Source organism: Spermophilus citellus (assembly GCF_964194105.1).
Source record: "Spermophilus citellus genome assembly, chromosome: 9".
Taxonomy (NCBI): Eukaryota; Metazoa; Chordata; class Mammalia; order Rodentia; family Sciuridae; genus Spermophilus; species Spermophilus citellus.
Window position 1 is genome coordinate 123,823,389 of NC_138191.1, and position 18,569 is coordinate 123,841,957.

Here is an 18,569-nt window from a genome sequence, read left to right on the forward strand (position 1 = left end):
TTAGAAATTATTTTGAATCCTTATACTCTAATAAAATAGAAGATAGTGAAGGCATCGATAAATTCCTTAAGACATATGAACTACCCAGATTGAGTCAGGAAGATGTAAACAACCTAAACAGACCAATATCAAGTGAGGAAATGGAAGAAGCCATCAAAAGACTACCAACCAAGAAAAGCCCAGGACCGGATGGATATACAGCAGAGTTTTACAAGAACTTTAAAGAAGAACTAATACCAATACTCCACAATCTATTTCAGGAGATAGAAAAAGAGGGAGAACTTCCAAATTCATTCTATGAGGCCAATATCACCCTGATCCCCAAACCAGATAAAGACACCTCAAAGAAAGAAAACTACAGACCAATATCCCTAATGAATTTAGATGCAAAAATCCTCAATAAAATTCTGGCAAATCGTATACAAAAACATATCAAAAAGATCGTGCACCATGATCAAGTAGGATTCATCCCTGGGATGCAAGGCTGGTTCAACATACGGAAATCAATAAACGTTATTCACCACATCAATAGACTTAAAGATAAGAACCATATGATCATCTCGATAGACGCAGAAAAAGCATTCGACAAAGTACAGCATCCCTTTATGTTCAAAACATTAGAAAAACTAGGGATAACAAGAACTTACCTCAACATTATTAAAGCTATATATGCTAAGCCTCAGGCTAGCATCATTCTGAATGGAGAAAAACTGAAGGCATTCCCTCTAAAATTTGGAACAAGACAGGGATGCCCTCTCTCACCACTTCTATTCAATATAGTTCTCGAAATAATGGCCAGAGCAATTAGACAGACAAAATAAATTAAAGGCATTAAGATAGGAAAAGAAGAACTTAAATTATCACTATTTGCGGATAATATGATCCTATACCTAGAAGACACAAAAGGGTCTACAAAGAAACTACTAGAGCTAATAAATGAATTCAGCAAAGTGGCAGGATATAAAATCAACATGCATAAATCAAAGGCATTCCTGTATATCAGTGACAAATCTTCTGAAATGGAAATGAGGAAAACCACCCCATTCACAATATCCTCAAAAAAAAAAAAAAAACTTGGGAATCAACCTAACAAAAGAGGTGAAAGATTTATACAATGAAAACTACAGAACCCTAAAGAGAGAAATAGAAGAAGATCTTAGAAGATGGAAAAATATACCCTGTTCATGGATAGGCAGAACTAACATCATCAAAATGGCGATATTACCAAAAGTTCTCTATAGGTTCACTGCAATGCCAATCAAAATCCCAACGGCATTTCTTATAGAAATAGATAAAGCAATCATGAAATTCATATGGAAAAATAAAAGACCCAGAATAGCAAAAGCAATTCTAAGCAGGAAGTGTGAATCAGGAGGTGTAGTGATACCAGATTTCAAACTGTACTACAGAGCAATAGTAACAAAAACAGCATGGTACTGGTACCAAAACAGGCGGGTGGACCAATGGTATAGAATAGAGGACACAGAGACTAATCCACAAAGTTACAACTATCTTATATTTGATAAAGGGGCTAAAAGCATGCAATGGAGGAAGGATAGCATCTTCAACAAATGGTGTTGGGAAAACTGGAAATCCATATGCAACAAAATGAAACTGAATCCCCTCCTCTCGCCATGCACAAAAGTCAACTCAAAATGGATCAAGGAGCTTGATATCAAATCAGAGACTCTGCGTCTGATAGAAGAAAAAGTTGGCTCCGATCTACATATTGTGGGGTCGGGCTCCAAATTCCTTAATAGGACACCCATAGCACAAGAGTTAATAACAAGAATCAACAAATGGGACTTAATTAAATTTAAAAGTTTTTTCTCAGCAAGAGAAACAATAAGAGAGGTAAATAGGGAGCCTACATCCTGGGAACAAATCTTTACTCCTCACACTTCAGATAGAGCCCTAATATCCAGAGTATACAAAGAACTCAAAAAATTAGACAATAAGATAACAAATAACCCAATCAACAAATGGGCCAAGGAGCTGAACAGACACTTCTCAGAGGAGGATATACAATCAATCAACAAGTACATGAAAAAATGCTCACCATCTCTAGCAGTCAGAGAAATGCAAATCAAAACCACCCTAAGATACCATCTCACTCCAGTAAGATTGGCAGCCAATATGAAGTCAAACAACAACAAGTGCTGGCGAGGATGTGGAGAAAAGGGTACACTTGTACATTGCTGGTGGGACTGCAAATTGGTGCGGCCAATTTGGAAAGCAGTATGGAGATTCCTGGGAAAGCTGGGAATGGAACCACCATTTGACCCTGCTATTGCCCTTCTCGGACTATTCCCTGAAGACCTTAAAAGAGCATGCTACAGGGATACTGCCACATCGATGTTCATAGCAGCACAATTCACAATAGCTAGACTGTGGAACCAACCCAGATGCCCTTCAATAGATGAATGGATAAAAAAAAATGTGGCATTTATACACAATGGAGTACTACGCAGCACTAAAAAATGACAAAATCATGAAATTTGCAGGGAAATGGATGGCACTAGAGCAGATTATGCTTAGTGAAGCTAGCCAATCCCTAAAAAACAAATGCCAAATGTCTTCTTTGATATAATGAGAGCAACTAAGAACAGAGCAGGGAGGAAGAGCAGGAGGAAAAGATTAACATTAAACAGAGACATGAGGTGGGAGGGAAAGGAGACAAAAGGGAAATTACATGGAAATGGAAGGAGACCCTCAATGTTATATAAAATTACATATAAGAGGTTGTGAGGGGAATGGGGAAAAAAAAAACAAGGAGAGAAATGAATTACAGTAGATGGGGTAGAGAGAGAAGATGGGAGGGGAGGGGAGGGGGGATAGTAGGGGATAGGAAAGGTAGCAGAATACAACAGTTACTAATATGGCAGTATGTAAAAATGTGGATTTGTAACCGATGTGATTCTGCAATCTTTGTCATGTTTTGAACAACCAATAAAATAAAATAAAATAAAAATAGATGCTGGGAAAGGCAAGGAGGGCATCCCCCCTTGTACCCCCACAGGGAACACAACTCTGCTGAGCCCTTGACTTAGCCTCATAATATTAATTTTTGAACTTCCAACCTCCAGAATGGGAAGATAATACTTCTGTGTTGTTTTAAGCCACAATTTTTTAGAGCAGCATAGAAACTAACATTGTTCACATCAAAGCCAAAGTCCTCAGCTGGACTAGTCAGACCTTACCGGACCTGGCTCTCTGGCTTTCTCCCTTAACACGCCGTTCTCACGGATGCTGACTTAGCTCCTGATTCTGTGGCCTCTCCAGCAGGGGAAGCTCCTTCCCACTCTGGGGAGGGGCTCTCCACTGGCTGGGCTGCTCACTTTGATCAGACTTCACCTGGCACACCTCCCTCAGAGCTTCCCTGACGACGTGAATCATGCCCACCCCAGTCCTGTCATGCCTGTGGCCTACCTGGCCTGGCCTTTCTTCACAGCAATGACCACTCTGGATTTCTGTTACACATTGACTTCTTTGTTGTTTGTTTTACCCACCGGAATGCAAGCTCCGTGGGAGCACAGTGTGTGCACCTACAACTTCTCCATGCCCGGAAGAGTACTCAAGAAACCCATTCATCAGTCAACTTCGAGGGTCTGCAATTGCCAAATACCATTCCAATTCCCTGAATTCAGCAATAGGGGAAAAAGGACCAGCAGCTCTACCTGCATGAAGCCAGCCTTCTAACAGGGGAGACTAACTGCAAGCTGACTACACGAACCCAGCAGAGACTCATCACACGATAAGCACGGTGGGCAAAGTAAGGCAGGGAAGCAGGCTGTGGGTGGAGGCTCCAGTGTGCAGGGAGGGACTCCAGCAGCTGTCGGTGAGGAAATCCTGGAAGGAGCCGGGAAGCACGGAGACATCTGAAAGGAGGCGTCCCAAGAAATGGACAGAGTCCTGGAGCAAGTGCCCCACAGGCCTGAAGCCTGGGAAGGAAACTAGAGTGGGCAGGACAGAGTGGGTGGGCAGGAGCAAGGAGGGCCAGGGAGGAGCCCACAGACTGGGGGCAGCTGCAGAAGGACTCCAGAGTCACACTGCAGGAGACTAAAAGCCACGTGGTCTTGAGCAGAAAAGAGAACAGATATGGTTTAGTTTTAAAATGGTGATGGGCACATTACATGCATGGAAACGCTCCAGACTCCATGCAGAGCCCTCCAAAGGCTCCTGACAACACACTGCCTCTCCCCCTCCTGCACCAGAGCCCCCTCTACACTCTGCCGTGCTGTCCCCGCTGCCCGCGGGCGAGTGCTGGAGTCCCAGCCCACCCTTAGCTCCTGGCGCTGCCTGACCCTCAGCCGGTGCTTCCCCGGGTCTTTCTCATGCTTGAACCACACATCAGAACTCAGAGAACCCTGGCCTTCCACACACTCTAAAGTCTCAGTCTAAACAACGTCAGCCAGCCTCTCCAGAAACCCTCCCAGCAGGCACTGCACGACCTGGGGGCAGACGGGAGTTCTCCTCACAGTGTGCCCAGATTTTAAGTCCTGTTTTCATTTTTAATTTCCCTGACATGGAGACCGGGCCTAAGGCTCAATGGGGTTTTGGCAGGTCACATGCTGGAAGGCCGCAGGAAGAAGGGGAGCGCGTTGGTGCCTCACCTTCCGAATGCTTCTTCTTGGTGTGGTAGGCCAGGGCGGAGGCCTGCGTGAAGGTCATGAGGCAGTGCTTGCACATGAACGGGCGGTCCCCGGTGTGCAGGCGGAGGTGGTTCTTCAGGGTGGAGTTGGCTGCAAACTTGGCACCACACTCTTCACAGGAGAAAGGCTTCTCGTCAAAGTGCTCTGTCAGCTTGTGGTACTGCATGCCTAGGAGGCCAGGAAGGGAGCAGAAGACACCGGCCACCAGCATTAGGCATCAGGAGGATGCTGCGAGCACCACCTCGGCCACGCCTGCTGTTCAGCTGCCCACCACCGGTCCCCTGAGTCGCCTTGGAGTGACTCCTGGTTGCATCAGACATTAAGTGATTCCAGGTTTACCTCCTTCCCCATCCTTCAACAGGACCCAGCCCCCCAAAGTAGAGAAACACACCTCTAATATGTTTCATTATGTTTACCCAACACCTGGGACAAGGGAAACAATTCCGACTCTGCATTCCACGATTTCTGCGACTCTAATTCATTCCAAGAAGCAGGTAGTACATAGAACCTAAGAGTCAGGTGCTGAATGGCTGGCCATCATTGTTATGAATAGTGACCACCTGAGTTTCTGTATGTGTACTCTCCTGCCGCTGCTGTGGGAGGTGCTGAGCTCTGCTGCCTTAAAACTTCATAACAATCTAAAAAAGTAAACAGCATCAGGGTGTCTGTGTGACAGATTGGGAAATCACAGCTCAGGGAGCTGATTCCAGAGCTCGTGCTTCCTCTGAAATATCATCCTGCCTCTGAGAGAGCCTGCTGTTTTCAGAGCCCGTCCATATCCTCCTGGCACAGCCAGGGCCCCACTATGACCCTGCAATGGTACCTGAGGCATGGGCAAATTCTCTCCCACAGAGGTCGCAAGTCACTGGAAGCCGCTTCTTCTTCTTCTTGGGGACTTCGGGCTCGGCCCCTGCACCGCGGACCTCTGGCTGCTGTGCGCCCAGCTCCTTCTCGGCCTCCTTGGCCTCACTGCCATCCTTGCGCTGCACCTGCCTGCTCTTGGCCACGCGGCAGCGCTTCATGTGCACCTTCAGGCGGCAGTAGAAATGGAAGCTCTTGTCACAGGCCTTGCAGACGAAGCTCTTCTTGGCAGAGTCGGGAGAGGCAGCCGTGTCTGCTTCTTGCTGCTCTGGCAGGGGACCCGTCTCTCCCTGGCTACCTGGGCCTGCAGCCTGGCTATCTTCCTTGGCCGCATTCTCCCTGTTGCTGGCGCTGGGGTGGAATCTACTGTGCACTTTCCACGCTCCCTGCTCTCCGTCTTCCTTGGTTAGGAGACCTGCAGGAGGGAGAAACTTTAGGGCTCTGAGAATCCTGTTCCTCTGTTGCTTTATAACGTTTCTAACACACTCTCAGAGGAGAATGGAGACTACTTGGGATCCTCAAAAAAACTCTCAAGTAATATCAGTTTATTTCCCAATAAACACAAGTAGCACCACGTACCCGTGCCTCTTGTCTGCGTTAGGCGTTGAGAGCATACAAAAGGAATAAATAACTCGAGGTACGATGCCCTCTCATATGAGCGGCTGCCTCTTTTCCTCAGTAAGAAAGAGCCTGGGGCCTGACAAACCCCCAGCCCCATTCCTTACCAATGTATGCCAGCTCCTGTATGACCGGCTGCAGGCCTGGGAAAGACTCGTGGACACTGCACAGGAGACGGCAGATCTCAACGGCTGAGACTGATTTCTCCTTGGCTCTGCTCAGCACTGCTCTCAGGGAAGCTTCGGGGCTGGCCGTTTCAGAGGAAATACTCAGAATCTAAATGAACACCACGAGACAAAGGTATGGGGTTAATACCCCAAGATTTTCTCCATAGTTTTCAACTTTAAAAAAAATCTAGTTCCAGGGCTGGGGTTGTGGTAGAGCGCTTGCCTAGCATGCATGAGGCACTGAGTTGGATCCCCAGCACCACTCAAAACAACAAGAAAAAAGGAAAACAAACACCATAAAGGTATTGTGTCCATCTACAACTAAAAATATTTTTTTAAAAAATCTAGTTCCAGAAGGTACTTCTGCATCTCTAAGTAGCTCACACCTGTCCTCATGACATGTGTAAAGGAGAGCCTTGTTTTCCAAGAGACAGGGAAATTAACAAAACACAAAAAGAAGCCCACGTGGAGATGAACTGAAACACAAAGCAGGCACCAACAAGGAGGGCTCAGCATTTTCTCCAAGAGTTCTCTCAGCTCTGGGAGCTCCGAGAGCTTTCCTAGACCTTAACCCTGGAAGCCTAGACTAGAGCAACAGGGCTTGGAGATCGGGATAATCTTCCATAATATCCAGTTGTCTCCGTGTCTGGAAGTAATTCTGTGCTATCGGGGGCTTCATATTTTTAGACACTTAGATGTGCCCTTTTAAACATCATTTTCTTTCATAAAGAAACTCGGCGTTTTAAAGCAGGTTCAAATAGGGGCTTTAAAGAGGCCAAGAATCTGATTTCAAAGCTGTCCTCTTTCAGAACGTGAGAGCTATCAGCAGAGAGTTGGCATACTGAGAAAATAAAGCAAAACCATCCACAGATGGCCACACGGAATTTTCATTTTGGAAGATATTTTATTTCTGCTCTTTTCAAGTCCATCTAAATAAACCTGATGTCCCTGGAGGCAGGCATGAGACTAATTAGTGAGGCTAAAACTGATCAACTGCAGAAGTCCACGCTCTGAAGTACTGCTGTGCTGGGGACACGGGCACAGGAGCCCTGCCTCCCACACCCGGCAGGAACACGTGCCACCTTCCACCCACTAGGGCCAAAGCAAGGGGCCAGTCCCTGTGGGATGGTGAGAAACCTGTCCTTCTGCACACCTTCCAAGCCTACCTGGATGGAAAGAACACCATAGGTGAATTTGTAGTTCAACTTTCCGTTTCTTTATTGTTCTTTCCTGATACAATGCACATAAACGGACCTCCACCAATCACCCCAATCCCACCTGGCTTTTCCGGGATGCTAGCCACATTGTGAGAAGCCTTACAGAAAATGAGCTGGCACTGTTTGCTAGCCCATATGGGCCAAAGCTTTGTTCTATCTATGTTTACCATGGCTCTTTCAAGAAGCCAGAAAAGAACATGCAATAAGACCAACTTTACTTTTCCTCATCTGAGAGAAGTTGCTTCTTAGACTATGTCCGAGAACAGAACCATAGCTTCCCCTGAGATGTTCCTAGGTTTAGACAGTTGGAATAAATGTACGTTTGAGTTGCAAAACTGGGCTCAAGCCTGGCTTTACCTTGTTAACCTTAACTGTGTGGAGCTGAACTCCTTTGTCCATAAAATGTGATGACATCACCTGCCACTTAGAGTTGGAGAATTAAAAAGGCAAAGGTGCTATAAAGAGCTTTGCACAGGCGAGGCACACAGCAGGTCCTCTGCAGAGGGTGGCTCCTCCCCTGGGAATGAGGACAGCCCCAAGCTTCAACCCAGGAGAACTCTCCAGAATTAGACTTGCTGTTTATTTCCCTGCACCTCTTTCATGGTCTCAGCCAGGTGCTCCTCCTCTGGGGACAAGCACTTGCGCTCGCGCCTCTGTTGGATGGCTTCTGCGATCAACTTGTAATGCCTCAGGACTGTTTCTAAGGCAGCATTTTCTGGGGCAGTCACTGGAAGAAAGGGAGATTGGAAACTGAGTCAAGCCATGAGCGCCATTTCCTCCTCCCCCTTCCTCGACTCAGTTCCTCCTAATAAGAACACATTCCACCTGTCTTGGTTGGGGTGACAAAATGGTAGACAGGACTGTAATCAGAATGTGATAATGAATGTAAGCTTAGAATAATTACTGCATAATTTAAAAAAAGGTTTAAAAATGCCTATTTTTTTTAATTGCCAGTCCTTACTTTTTAAAAACTTGACACAGAAATGACACATATTTGTGGAGTCCTGGTGATGTTTTGATACATGTACACACTGGGTGATGCTTAGATCAGAGCAGGCAGAGCTATCTGCTCACTTGTCATTTCTCTGAACATGTTCAAAAGCCTTCTTCTTGCTTTCCAGAAACATAAGGACTCTGTCATTACTTACACCTGCCCTACTGTGCTACAGAAGACCAGAACTTACAGGTCGTTACACCCAAGGGTAGGATGTGGGTGACACCATAAGCACTCTTTTCACTCCTGGGAAGATGGACAATCGCCTCTAGTGGCAGAGGTCAGGTAACTTACCCGCCCGGAAGAAAGCATCGGCACCAGGTTCCCTTCCTATTTCCTCCATGAGCAGGTTCAACGGACAGGCCTTTGTCTCCTGGGCCACCAGCAGCAGCTGCCAAATGGCTGTTGCAGAGAGAGTTTGCTTTTCTAGGACTGCTGACATCAGGGAGCTGAAACCACCGGAGCCAGGTTCCCGTTTCACAAGGCTCTCCATGACCTTTAGGATGCAGCACAAACGTGCACTTAGGGGCTGGGTGTGGCTCAGTGGCAGAGGCTCACCTAGCACATTTGTGTGAGACACTGGGCCGGATCCATAGCACCATATAAAAATAAATAAACAAAATAAAGTTTTAAGGGAAAAAAAGAAACAATCACAAACAAAAACGGGTGTTTTGGAGAATTCTAGCCCTGGGCTGGGTACAGAGCTACAAGTCTGGGCATTGGGTTATGGCGAACACCTCTGAGGAGGTTTTCAACATCCTCACCTCTCTGAACAGGAGATTTATTTTTTAATTAAATTTATGGGGGGGGGGGCGGTATTGGGAGTGTAGCTGTAGCTCACTGATACAGTGCTTGCTTAGCATCATGAAGACCCTGGATTCAATTTCTGCTATCAAAAAAAATTTCTTTTTTTTTTTTTTGATACCAGGGATTGAACCCAGGAGTGCTTAACCACTGAGCCACATCCCCAGCACTTTTTAAATATCTTTTTTATTTAGAGACAGGGTCTCACTAAGTTGCTTAGGGCCTCCCTAAGTTGCTAAGGCTGTCTTCGAATTCAGGATCCTCCTGCCTCAGCCTCTGGAGCCGCTGAGATTACAGGTGTGCGTCACTGCACTTGGCTCTTCCCCCCCCACCCCGCCATTTTTTAACTGAGAGGATGTCTTAATACATGACAAAGTTCTTCATTCTTCCTTTCGAATACCTTTCCTTCTTACCATAGAAATTAGAATATATTCTATTTATTATTCTGCCTTAGAAAATGAGTTACCTTAGGCCAGGTGTGGTGGCATACACCTATAATCCCAGTGGCTTGGGAGGCTGAGGCAGAAGGATCATGAGTTCAAAGCCAGCCTCAGCAACTTAGCAAGGCCCTAAGCAACTCAGTGAGACCTTGTCTCTAAATACAAAAAAAGGGCTGGGGATTTGGCTCAGTGGTTAAGTGCCCCTGGGGTTCAATCCTCAGTACCAAAAGAAAAAGAAAAAGAATGAATTAGCATTTCAACATGGTCAGGTATATGCATTTATAGAAGACATTCAAGTGTGTGAGTGTGTATTTTTACATTTTTCCTTCCCTCCCTCCCTCCCTTACCTCTCTTTCTGCAGGGGCTAAACTCTTCATATGTGAGATCACCTTTAGCAACACCTGGTTGTCTGTGAAAATCTCCGAGAGGTTTTCATGATAGCGTCTCAACAGCTCAGTCCCATAATCATCAGAGCTCGGCTGGACTGTAAGAGTATCAGCAAAACAATCATGTTTGATGCAACAAAACCTCCCCAGGGCTTCTCTCACAGAAGATTAGGCATTTACAGATGAGAAGGAGAAAGACCAGTGCAAGAGGTGCTCTGCTACAGAGCAGGGGTCAGCAGCTGGCCTGGGGCTCACACTCCCGCGCTCAGAGCTCCTCTGGTCGACACTTAATCACCTGGTGCTTCAGAGTCACAAAACCACTAGCACTATGGAAGTCAGTGCCTGCTGGTGACTTAGTGCTCAGCAGCGGGTAGAGTGAAGGCCATACTGGCAAGAGCTTCCTTCAGATGCACAGATTCCAGGGTGCTGTCTGTGAAGCCCACGGCAGAGGATCCACAGGGCATCCAGGATTCAAGCAGCCACAAGTCAAGGCTGTGCTGGGAGCCAACACACAGTCCCGCCTGGATGCCCTCTGTGCCGCGTCAGGCACTCTCTTTTAAGAAGTCATGTATGGGGCTGGGGATGTGGCTCAAGCGGTAGCGTGCTTGCCTGGCATGCGTGCGGCCCAGGTTTGATCCTCAGCACCACATACCAACAAAGATGTTGTGTCCGCCGAGAACTAAAAAAATAAATCCAAAAAAAAAAAAAAAAAATTCTCTCTCTCTCTCTCTCTTAAAAAAAAAAAAAAAGTCATGTTTACTTGAAAGTCAAGAAAAATCAGAACCATCGGGTATTCCCTCAGCTTTGTAGACATTTAAAATTTCATTCTTCTGTTTGACTCAGAAAATCCACTTCTGTGAATCTAATCTGAAGAAGTTATCTGAGAGCAAGGGCTGGAGCCGGAGCTGAGCCATGAGAGTGCGGGCCGACCACCCAGAGCCCTGGGCTCCGTCCCAGCACTGCCACCTGCCACCCCCCGGAATTATCTGAAGGCAGAAGAAATATACACAAAGAGAACCATCCCTGCCTAGGCTGTAAAGATGGTGACAACCATGACGATTAAGCAATGCTGAATGAGTGCCTACTGTGTGCCAGGCACCGTACGTACTTAGTGTTTTGCAAGTATTTTTCGGAGTAGTCACAAAAGTGAATGTGACAAGTATCACTGTGATATCATTCCAAAAAAAAAAAAAAAACAAGGTTCAAAAAGGTTAATTTGTTTGCTCAGGGTCACATGGCCACAGAATGCAGAGTCAGGGTACAAAATCAGGTCATCTTGATTCCAGAGCCTTTACCACTATGCCACACATGCCCCCCAAAATACATCATGCATGTCCCCATGATGGAAAACTATACAACCTTCAAAAAACAGGATAATGGAGAGGTTTTCAAAACGAGAGAGACAATGTTGTTATATCGTTAAACGGGTGAAATCTAAAATTATAAAATGGTAGTGTCTCAGTAATGTAAAAATCATGTAGTAGATAAAATAGATCAAAGTGTTAATATCGATATAGTTGAGGACTCGATGTTGTCTTCTTTATTTTTGAAACTGTCCAAGTTTACATAAGTTTATATTATTTTTATAAACTGGAAGATATACAATAATACACATCTAATACATAGATTTCTACTAAATGAATCGTAACTTAAAATTTAAGAGCTTGTATTTAAGAGTTCTTCCATTTCCCAGGAATCCTTTTTCTGAAAGTCATCTCAGTCCTAAATGCCCTGGGACAAGGGAAATTGGTTCCAATTGGACTTTTTAAGGGATGGAGATGTGCTCATTTCCCCCAGTGAATGACACCAAACTGTAGTTCAGTCTGGGACGGCTGGAAGCAAAGAGCCCTTGAGAGGGAGCAGGGCAATCAAGGTTTGTCTCTCTGCTGCTCACACCCATCCACACAGCATGCTGGAATGCTGAGCCTCAGGAGCCCCCATGTTCCCTCAGCTTTCACGGGTGATCCGGGATACCCTGGGGGAGTCATCATTAATAAACCCTCAACTCTGCGACCACACGAGGGAGTTTAATGGAGAATAGTCATTCTCATTTCAGATCTTGACTCCAGAAATACTGAGAGTCACTGATTTGTGACAGCTAGTTTCTGTCTGACAATGACATTTCTTAACATTATCTTATCTTCTCAGCGTGGAGCCAAATGGTGTTTAAGGCTGTAATTTTCTGTAGGTGGAGTTCCAGTCCAGACAGTCAACAATTAACTAATACCTGTGGTGCTGGGCAAAGCGGCTGACTTCTGCAAATTCCCCAGCAGAAGGTCCAGGTTTGGAAACGGCATCTTCACAGCCTGGAGGAGCTTTACCAAACTCTCAGCGCTCAGGGTCTTCTCTTCAGTCACTCTGTGCAACAAATTTTCTACTGCCTCCTTGGGTGTTCCGCCCTCACAGCAATTCAGAATCACCTGCAGTGGCAAGCAATCAAGCCGACTCCGGTTACTGGCAATTCAGAACTTATCTGACCTACCACTGGCAGACCCGCAAGACGGCACTACAGGACGCCCTGTCTCCAAGTCCTTTAAGTCTGTAGCATGACTTGTGTCACAGTCCTCTCCTTAGTCTGTTTTAATCATTCTCCAAACAGCTCTATGAATCCTCCCCCTCAACTCTAGGTCCGAGTACATTCCTTGCCAAGAGCCTGTGATTTTAAAAACATTCTTATGCTTGGTCTATATGACAGAGTAAGTCAGGCAGCTTACATGGGACCTGTTTCTTGGGATTTAGTTTGTTCAGACACTAAGACTGAGAAACATAGACTGGAAATTGACTAATATAGGTAAAATGAGTTTTGCTCTCTGCTTGGTCAAATTCACGATACTGGCATAGTTTATATTTTTAGAGCCATTCTATTATTTTGCTTTATTTGCAAAGTAAGTTGAATACCCAGATAATTTATATGGAGCCTGTGGACTCCAAATAATAAAGTGCTTTTCTGGGTTCTTTCTCATGAGTTCTTGATCCTCTGTGTCTTTGTTCTCAGTGCCCACACACATCAGCTCCCGTCAGTGCAACCACCCCCTCCCCCGTTCCTCTTCGGTGTGCTGAAGGATTTTCTGAGTCAAAAGGGCACAGGGCTCTACCAAGAGGTTGAAAAGTAAAACATGTGACATATACTTTCCTATTACGATAGAACTATTTCTTAATAGATCATGATGCAATACACAAAACATGGCTCTTTTGGAACCGATAAAGCAGAGGATTATTTCGATATATGTAATCCACAGATTCACAGTAACTGCCTTTGGAGCTTCCCTTTGGGGGAAAGGAGTAACAGGCAGATCAGTCACGGTAGTATGCCAGAGACTGCCATTAGCAAACTAATTCCCATCTGAAAATAATGAATCTAGATTTTTAAACCAAATTGGAATATATATATATAAAAATCAGTTGTCATATTCCTTGTCTGTACAGAACATAGTCATTCTCTTTGTTTAAGGTCTAATACACAGTAGATTTCTACTAAATGAATCATAATTTAAAATTTAAGAGCTTGTATTTAAAAGTATGCTAATTTCAGTGCTAATCTTAGTTCCTAAGCAATAATTTGGCATGATGTAGCCACATTCTGTAAGAGTAGGAATGTGAGATTTGAAGCCAGCCAGACCCCGTTTGTACTCCAGTTCTAGTATTTATATTTTGTGACCTTGCACAAGTGACTTAATTCTTTGAATCTTATTTTCCTCATTTGGAAGTGAAGATAACCATACCAACTCTTGCACAGTGGATATGAGGATTCTGTAAAATGAAGATGCCATTTGCAGAGCCTAGAACAACTTCCAGGACATAAGAGAGTGTGGTTGACACTACTGGGAAGAGCATGCAGTGTGGTTAAGAGAATGTGTATGGTTGACATTCTGGGTGCCAGTTCTGTCCCCAAACAGTACCTTTGGGTGACTTGCTTAACTTGCCAAGGCTTCCATTTTTTCACCTTAAAATGAAGGTGACATCAGTGACTTCCTACAGCTACCAGAGGGTGAAATTTGGTAGTGTTTAAAAGATCTTTAGCATAATGTCTGGCATACAATAAGCAATACATAAAGGGCAATCAGAGTAATTATATTCTTATGTCCTAAAGTAAATGCCTTCCTATTGACCAACTTCCCAAATAAAGAACCCAAGGTATTAACAGGTAAGGTGTCCTTCCATAAAAGAAAAAGTTCTAAAAGGCCTGGGGACACACACCACATGGTGGCCACACACTGTGGCGATCCAATCAGCATTCCCCTCCACGCCTCTACATTATTAGTTTTCTTCAGTTTTCAAGAAGGAGCAGCTTAATGCAGCTCCTGGGTGACCCCCAAGCTTAAGGAGTGTTTTTGTGATTTATAACTAATTTAAGTTCGTCTGCTTTAGCTTTTTCTGTCAAGTAAACTGGAAGTGACAGAAGAAAATGACAGTGTGGTCCATCTTGCTGCAGAGAATGAGGCTGCGTTTGGGCTCTACTTACAAGGGCTCTTCTATCAGGATAATGAAGCAGTTCAAAGGACACACTCAATCCACCTAATAAGCAAAAGGCCTGAATGTGTAATGAGAAGGAAGTCACTGAACAGGGAATCAGGCACTTCTAGGGCTACAAACAATTTACTTAAACTGAGTGCCTGAAATTACACTTAATCTGAAGTCTAAGGAGAAAACAAGACCTTAATCCTTTTGGGTATGTATCAACTTTTTCTAAGAAGAACTTAAAAAGCGTTAAAGACATAATTAATTTACAAAATACAATTTTGAGATTAAAGCTTGTTTCCATTTATCTGTCCAAGACCACCAGAAAAATAGAACTCAGGCTCCAGCGCTCACCAGGAATCCAGTGCCCCCGTCAATCAGCCTGTGGGCTCAAAACATTTTCTTTGCTCAACATTTAAGTCACTCCCCACAGCTTTAAGAACTGATGCCACAAAACTTTTCTACCCTTATTCCTTCCTTCCAGATATAAAAATATTTTTAGCACAAAGTTGAAATCAATAACATCAACAAATACAGTTATCTAGCTGCCTTCAGAAGTCCTGCCAGCAGTTTTACGGGATTTCAGTAGCCAGCTGGTGGGAGAGTGAGAGGGACGACCTTCCTGAAGGGCAGTTTGGCAACAGTATCAAGCACTTGAAAAACTTTATATTCTCTATTCCAAAATTCCACTTCTCAGAAATTATTCTAAGGAAATAATGTGAAAAATGTGCAAAGATCTGCCTGCAAGGATGTCCTCTGAAACCTTTCTAATAGCAAAAAAATTAGAAACACCCCCAAAAAATAATGAGTTATGCTGTATCTATTAAAATATAATATAGCTACCAAAATGCATATTATAAGTACAAAATGCACTAGCTTCTGTTGGAAAATCATGAGTCCCCTGCCCAGGATGACCCCCAGTCAAGGTGACTTGTGGGTGGGGCAGGCTCTAAAACGTTAGCAGGGCTCATCCCTGAGTGGGAGAGTTGTTTTTTTTTTCTTTTTGTTTGTTTTCCCTGTTTTCTACATATTAACTGTGTGTCATTTCTGCTCAGAGGGAAACTGTCACAATAACTACAAATGCACTTTAATTTTTTAACTCTTGATACAGTTATTCATAAGAAGTCACGGAGTCAGAGTAGGAAGACCACACGTCTGTCCCTCACCCACTCCGGGCTCTACTGTCCGCTACAGCGTGCACGGCCCTCAGCAGGCTGCACAGGAAACCCCCAGGGGCACAGAAGAAGAATCTGAACTTCAAGGTGATTACCACGCAGAAGGTATAAAAATACCACAAGTTAAAAAGTGCTACGTGCCACTGAAGAGGGTTTTATAAGTGCTACATCAACTCAGAAGGGGGAGGAAGACTTGACACAGTCACCCTTTTCTCGGCGTCAGGCAGGAACCCCTCCTTGGCTGTTTCCAGGAACTCCGTAATAGGTCTCAGCTGCGTTACACACTGTAGCAGGTCCTCTTTGTGTTCCAGTAACAGAACACACAAGGTCTTTCCCTCCCCTGTGCTCCCTGGGGGAGAAAGAATTAGAGACACACAAGAGAAGCTAGTCAATTTGAAGAAAATGACAGCATGGTTTGTCGAGAAAGATCTAACAGAATAGTAGAGTGATTTTCAGCTTATTCTGTGCACCTGAATGCAGAATCACTTTTAGGGAGGAAAATACTTTATTATTCTGTTTAAACTCTATGAAAGGAAAAAATGTTTCATTTATCTGTCGAAACACAAAGCTTCAGAGCCAGCCAGAGGTTAACTTCTGGTTGGCAAGGCCATTGCTTTGTACCTAACCCAAATGAGAGCAACCTCAGCCTTTAAGTGCTGCCAGTGAACCAGCCCACCCTGGGCACGCAAGGCGCTGCTCTGGATATGCGGCTTTTTGAAAGGCAGGAGGACATGATGGCATTCTCCAATTCAAGGTGTCAGTCTAGTTAACTAGGGGCTAGAAATGGAGACTCATGCTTAGCGTGCATGTGTTTAACATGCAGCCTCTGGAATGGCATGTGGAACCTGCGTGCATATCACTTAATAACTAGGCCGCTGAAGACAGTATCATGCAGCAAGCTTTCAAAGCTCGGCCACTGGGGTGGAAGGCGTCCCTCCTACCTTCTGGCCGCGCTGGTGCTGCATCTTCTGGCTTCCAGGCGGAGAGCGCCATCTTTACTGCAGGATGGGAATCCTGGAACAGCCTCAGCAGGGACACGGCAGTCTGCACATCCAGGATCTCATCTCTGACTCTCTCTAGGATCCTCTGGAATGCTGAATGTCTTCCTTCACCCGCAAGACATCCCATTATAACCTGCGGAATAAAAGTACCCAGAAGGAGCTCTCAGCCAGCCACAAGGACCACCCTGGCAAGTGAGGCCCCCAACAATCTGATCCCTCCCACCTCACCCAAAACTCCTCACCCAGCACTGTTCTCCCCAGCGGAAGCTGCAGCAAATCCCGTTGCCCCAGGCCCCCAGCCCGCCCTCCACAGGACTCTTTCCGCACTGTAACCTGGTGCAGGGGGGCCTTCCCCAACCACAAGCCCACCTTCTCCTCACTACTCATAATTCTGCATTTGGCACACTGTACTGAAATAATAATAATAATAATAATAATAATTATTATTATTATTATTTTTCTTCTTTCTTCTACTAAGCTTCCTGAAGATAGGGATCAGGATTTCTAGGTCTATATGCATAGCAACTAGTCCCGCCTGGCACACAGTAGGTGCTCAGTGCTTTTTTTCACAAACTTAATATACTTCTTACCTAATTATACCTTTCTGAATCTTATGACACTTTGAGTATTTCTTAGGCAAGGATATCTGAATTTCAAATAGAATGAACTGTCATTTTATTACTTGAGAATGTAATTAAAATCTCACTAGTTAGGAAAAAAGAACACTTAAGTCATTTACATTATGAATGATAGACTATTTAGAAAGACACGATCCTTATTACTTTTAGATCTTTTCTGTAACAATTAAGGCTAACAGTGTGTTGGCTTGTAGTGCCAGCTGTCAGAAACACCAAGAGTCACACGTTAATTATCCCACATTAATGGTGGCTGCTGGCCTGAATGGCTCCCGAGTCTCCTCCCTGGTTGATGCTGAGCACACCACCAGCCCTGCCTCTGGTCTGGTGCCACCTCACTTTTCTGTGGCATCTGGCATTACCGCTGCCTCTGTATCCCAGGTTCCCTGACTTCAGAAACACTGATGTCACCTGTCTGAAGCCTCGTTCAGCCTTTTCGCCTCATTCAGCCTTCCTCAATGGGTTCTTCCAAATCCAGAGCCATAAGCAGGACCTACAACCAGCCTGAACCTTGGCTCCTCTTCTCTTCTGAGCGCACCCCTGTGTAGCTCTTTACTGGCACCTTTATACAGACAACCCTGACAGTGGCTTCTGATCCTGAGCTCCCTACGTGAAGTTAGAGCCACAGTTCCTACAACACCTGGTTTAGGTTCCAAAAGTCTCAGGACCACAAATAAAACAAAACTCACCATCTTGAGTCTTCCAGACCTGGAGTAAAATATCAACAACCCTAGTGGTAAAACCAACAACACCAGCACCCCTTTGTTTGATCTGAGGAAACATCTCTTACACAAATGAGAGGAGGGCCACCTGAAGGTAGGAGTAGTAGTCACAGTTCAGCAATGATTAACATATTTGGGAAAAAAAAACCCTGGTAATCTAAACTGAATGTCATGCGTAGTTTTATACATATATGTAGCCTTCCTATTTCTACTGGGCAAAACTGCAAGCTACCTCTGGTGTTTTTTAGTGTCAAGAAAAGAAAATAGTAAAAGTTTTCTCACAAGTCTTCAGAGAGCATATTACAGTTCCCTAAACAGACGTATCAAAGGGTCCCATGAATTGTGCTGTTGAAAAAAGTCAATAATGGCAACACCTAACAGCTGTTAAAAATTCTAGTAGTTAATTATATACTTTGAATGTTTATTTAAAGAGGCTTTA

General features: G+C 44.7%; 1 protein-coding gene across 4 annotated transcripts in view; it reads right to left on the reverse strand.

The window, feature by feature from the left end:
- ZBTB40 (zinc finger and BTB domain containing 40) overlaps positions 1–18,569 on the reverse strand; it is an 81,716-nt gene that overhangs the window by 15,362 nt on the left and 47,785 nt on the right. For all 4 annotated transcript variants that reach the window (XM_081307305.1, XM_081307302.1, XM_081307303.1 and 1 more), the window contains 9 exons: positions 16,714–16,906; positions 15,979–16,121; positions 12,367–12,559; positions 10,101–10,237; positions 8,804–9,005; positions 8,109–8,242; positions 6,239–6,407; positions 5,476–5,928; positions 4,614–4,820 (listed from right to left, as the gene is read on the reverse strand). In XM_081307305.1, the coding sequence (XP_081163431.1) occupies positions 4,614–4,820; positions 5,476–5,928; positions 6,239–6,407; positions 8,109–8,242; positions 8,804–9,005; positions 10,101–10,237; positions 12,367–12,559; positions 15,979–16,121; positions 16,714–16,906 (1,831 nt within the window). The remainder of the gene's footprint in view (positions 1–4,613; positions 4,821–5,475; positions 5,929–6,238; positions 6,408–8,108; positions 8,243–8,803; positions 9,006–10,100; positions 10,238–12,366; positions 12,560–15,978; positions 16,122–16,713; positions 16,907–18,569) is intronic.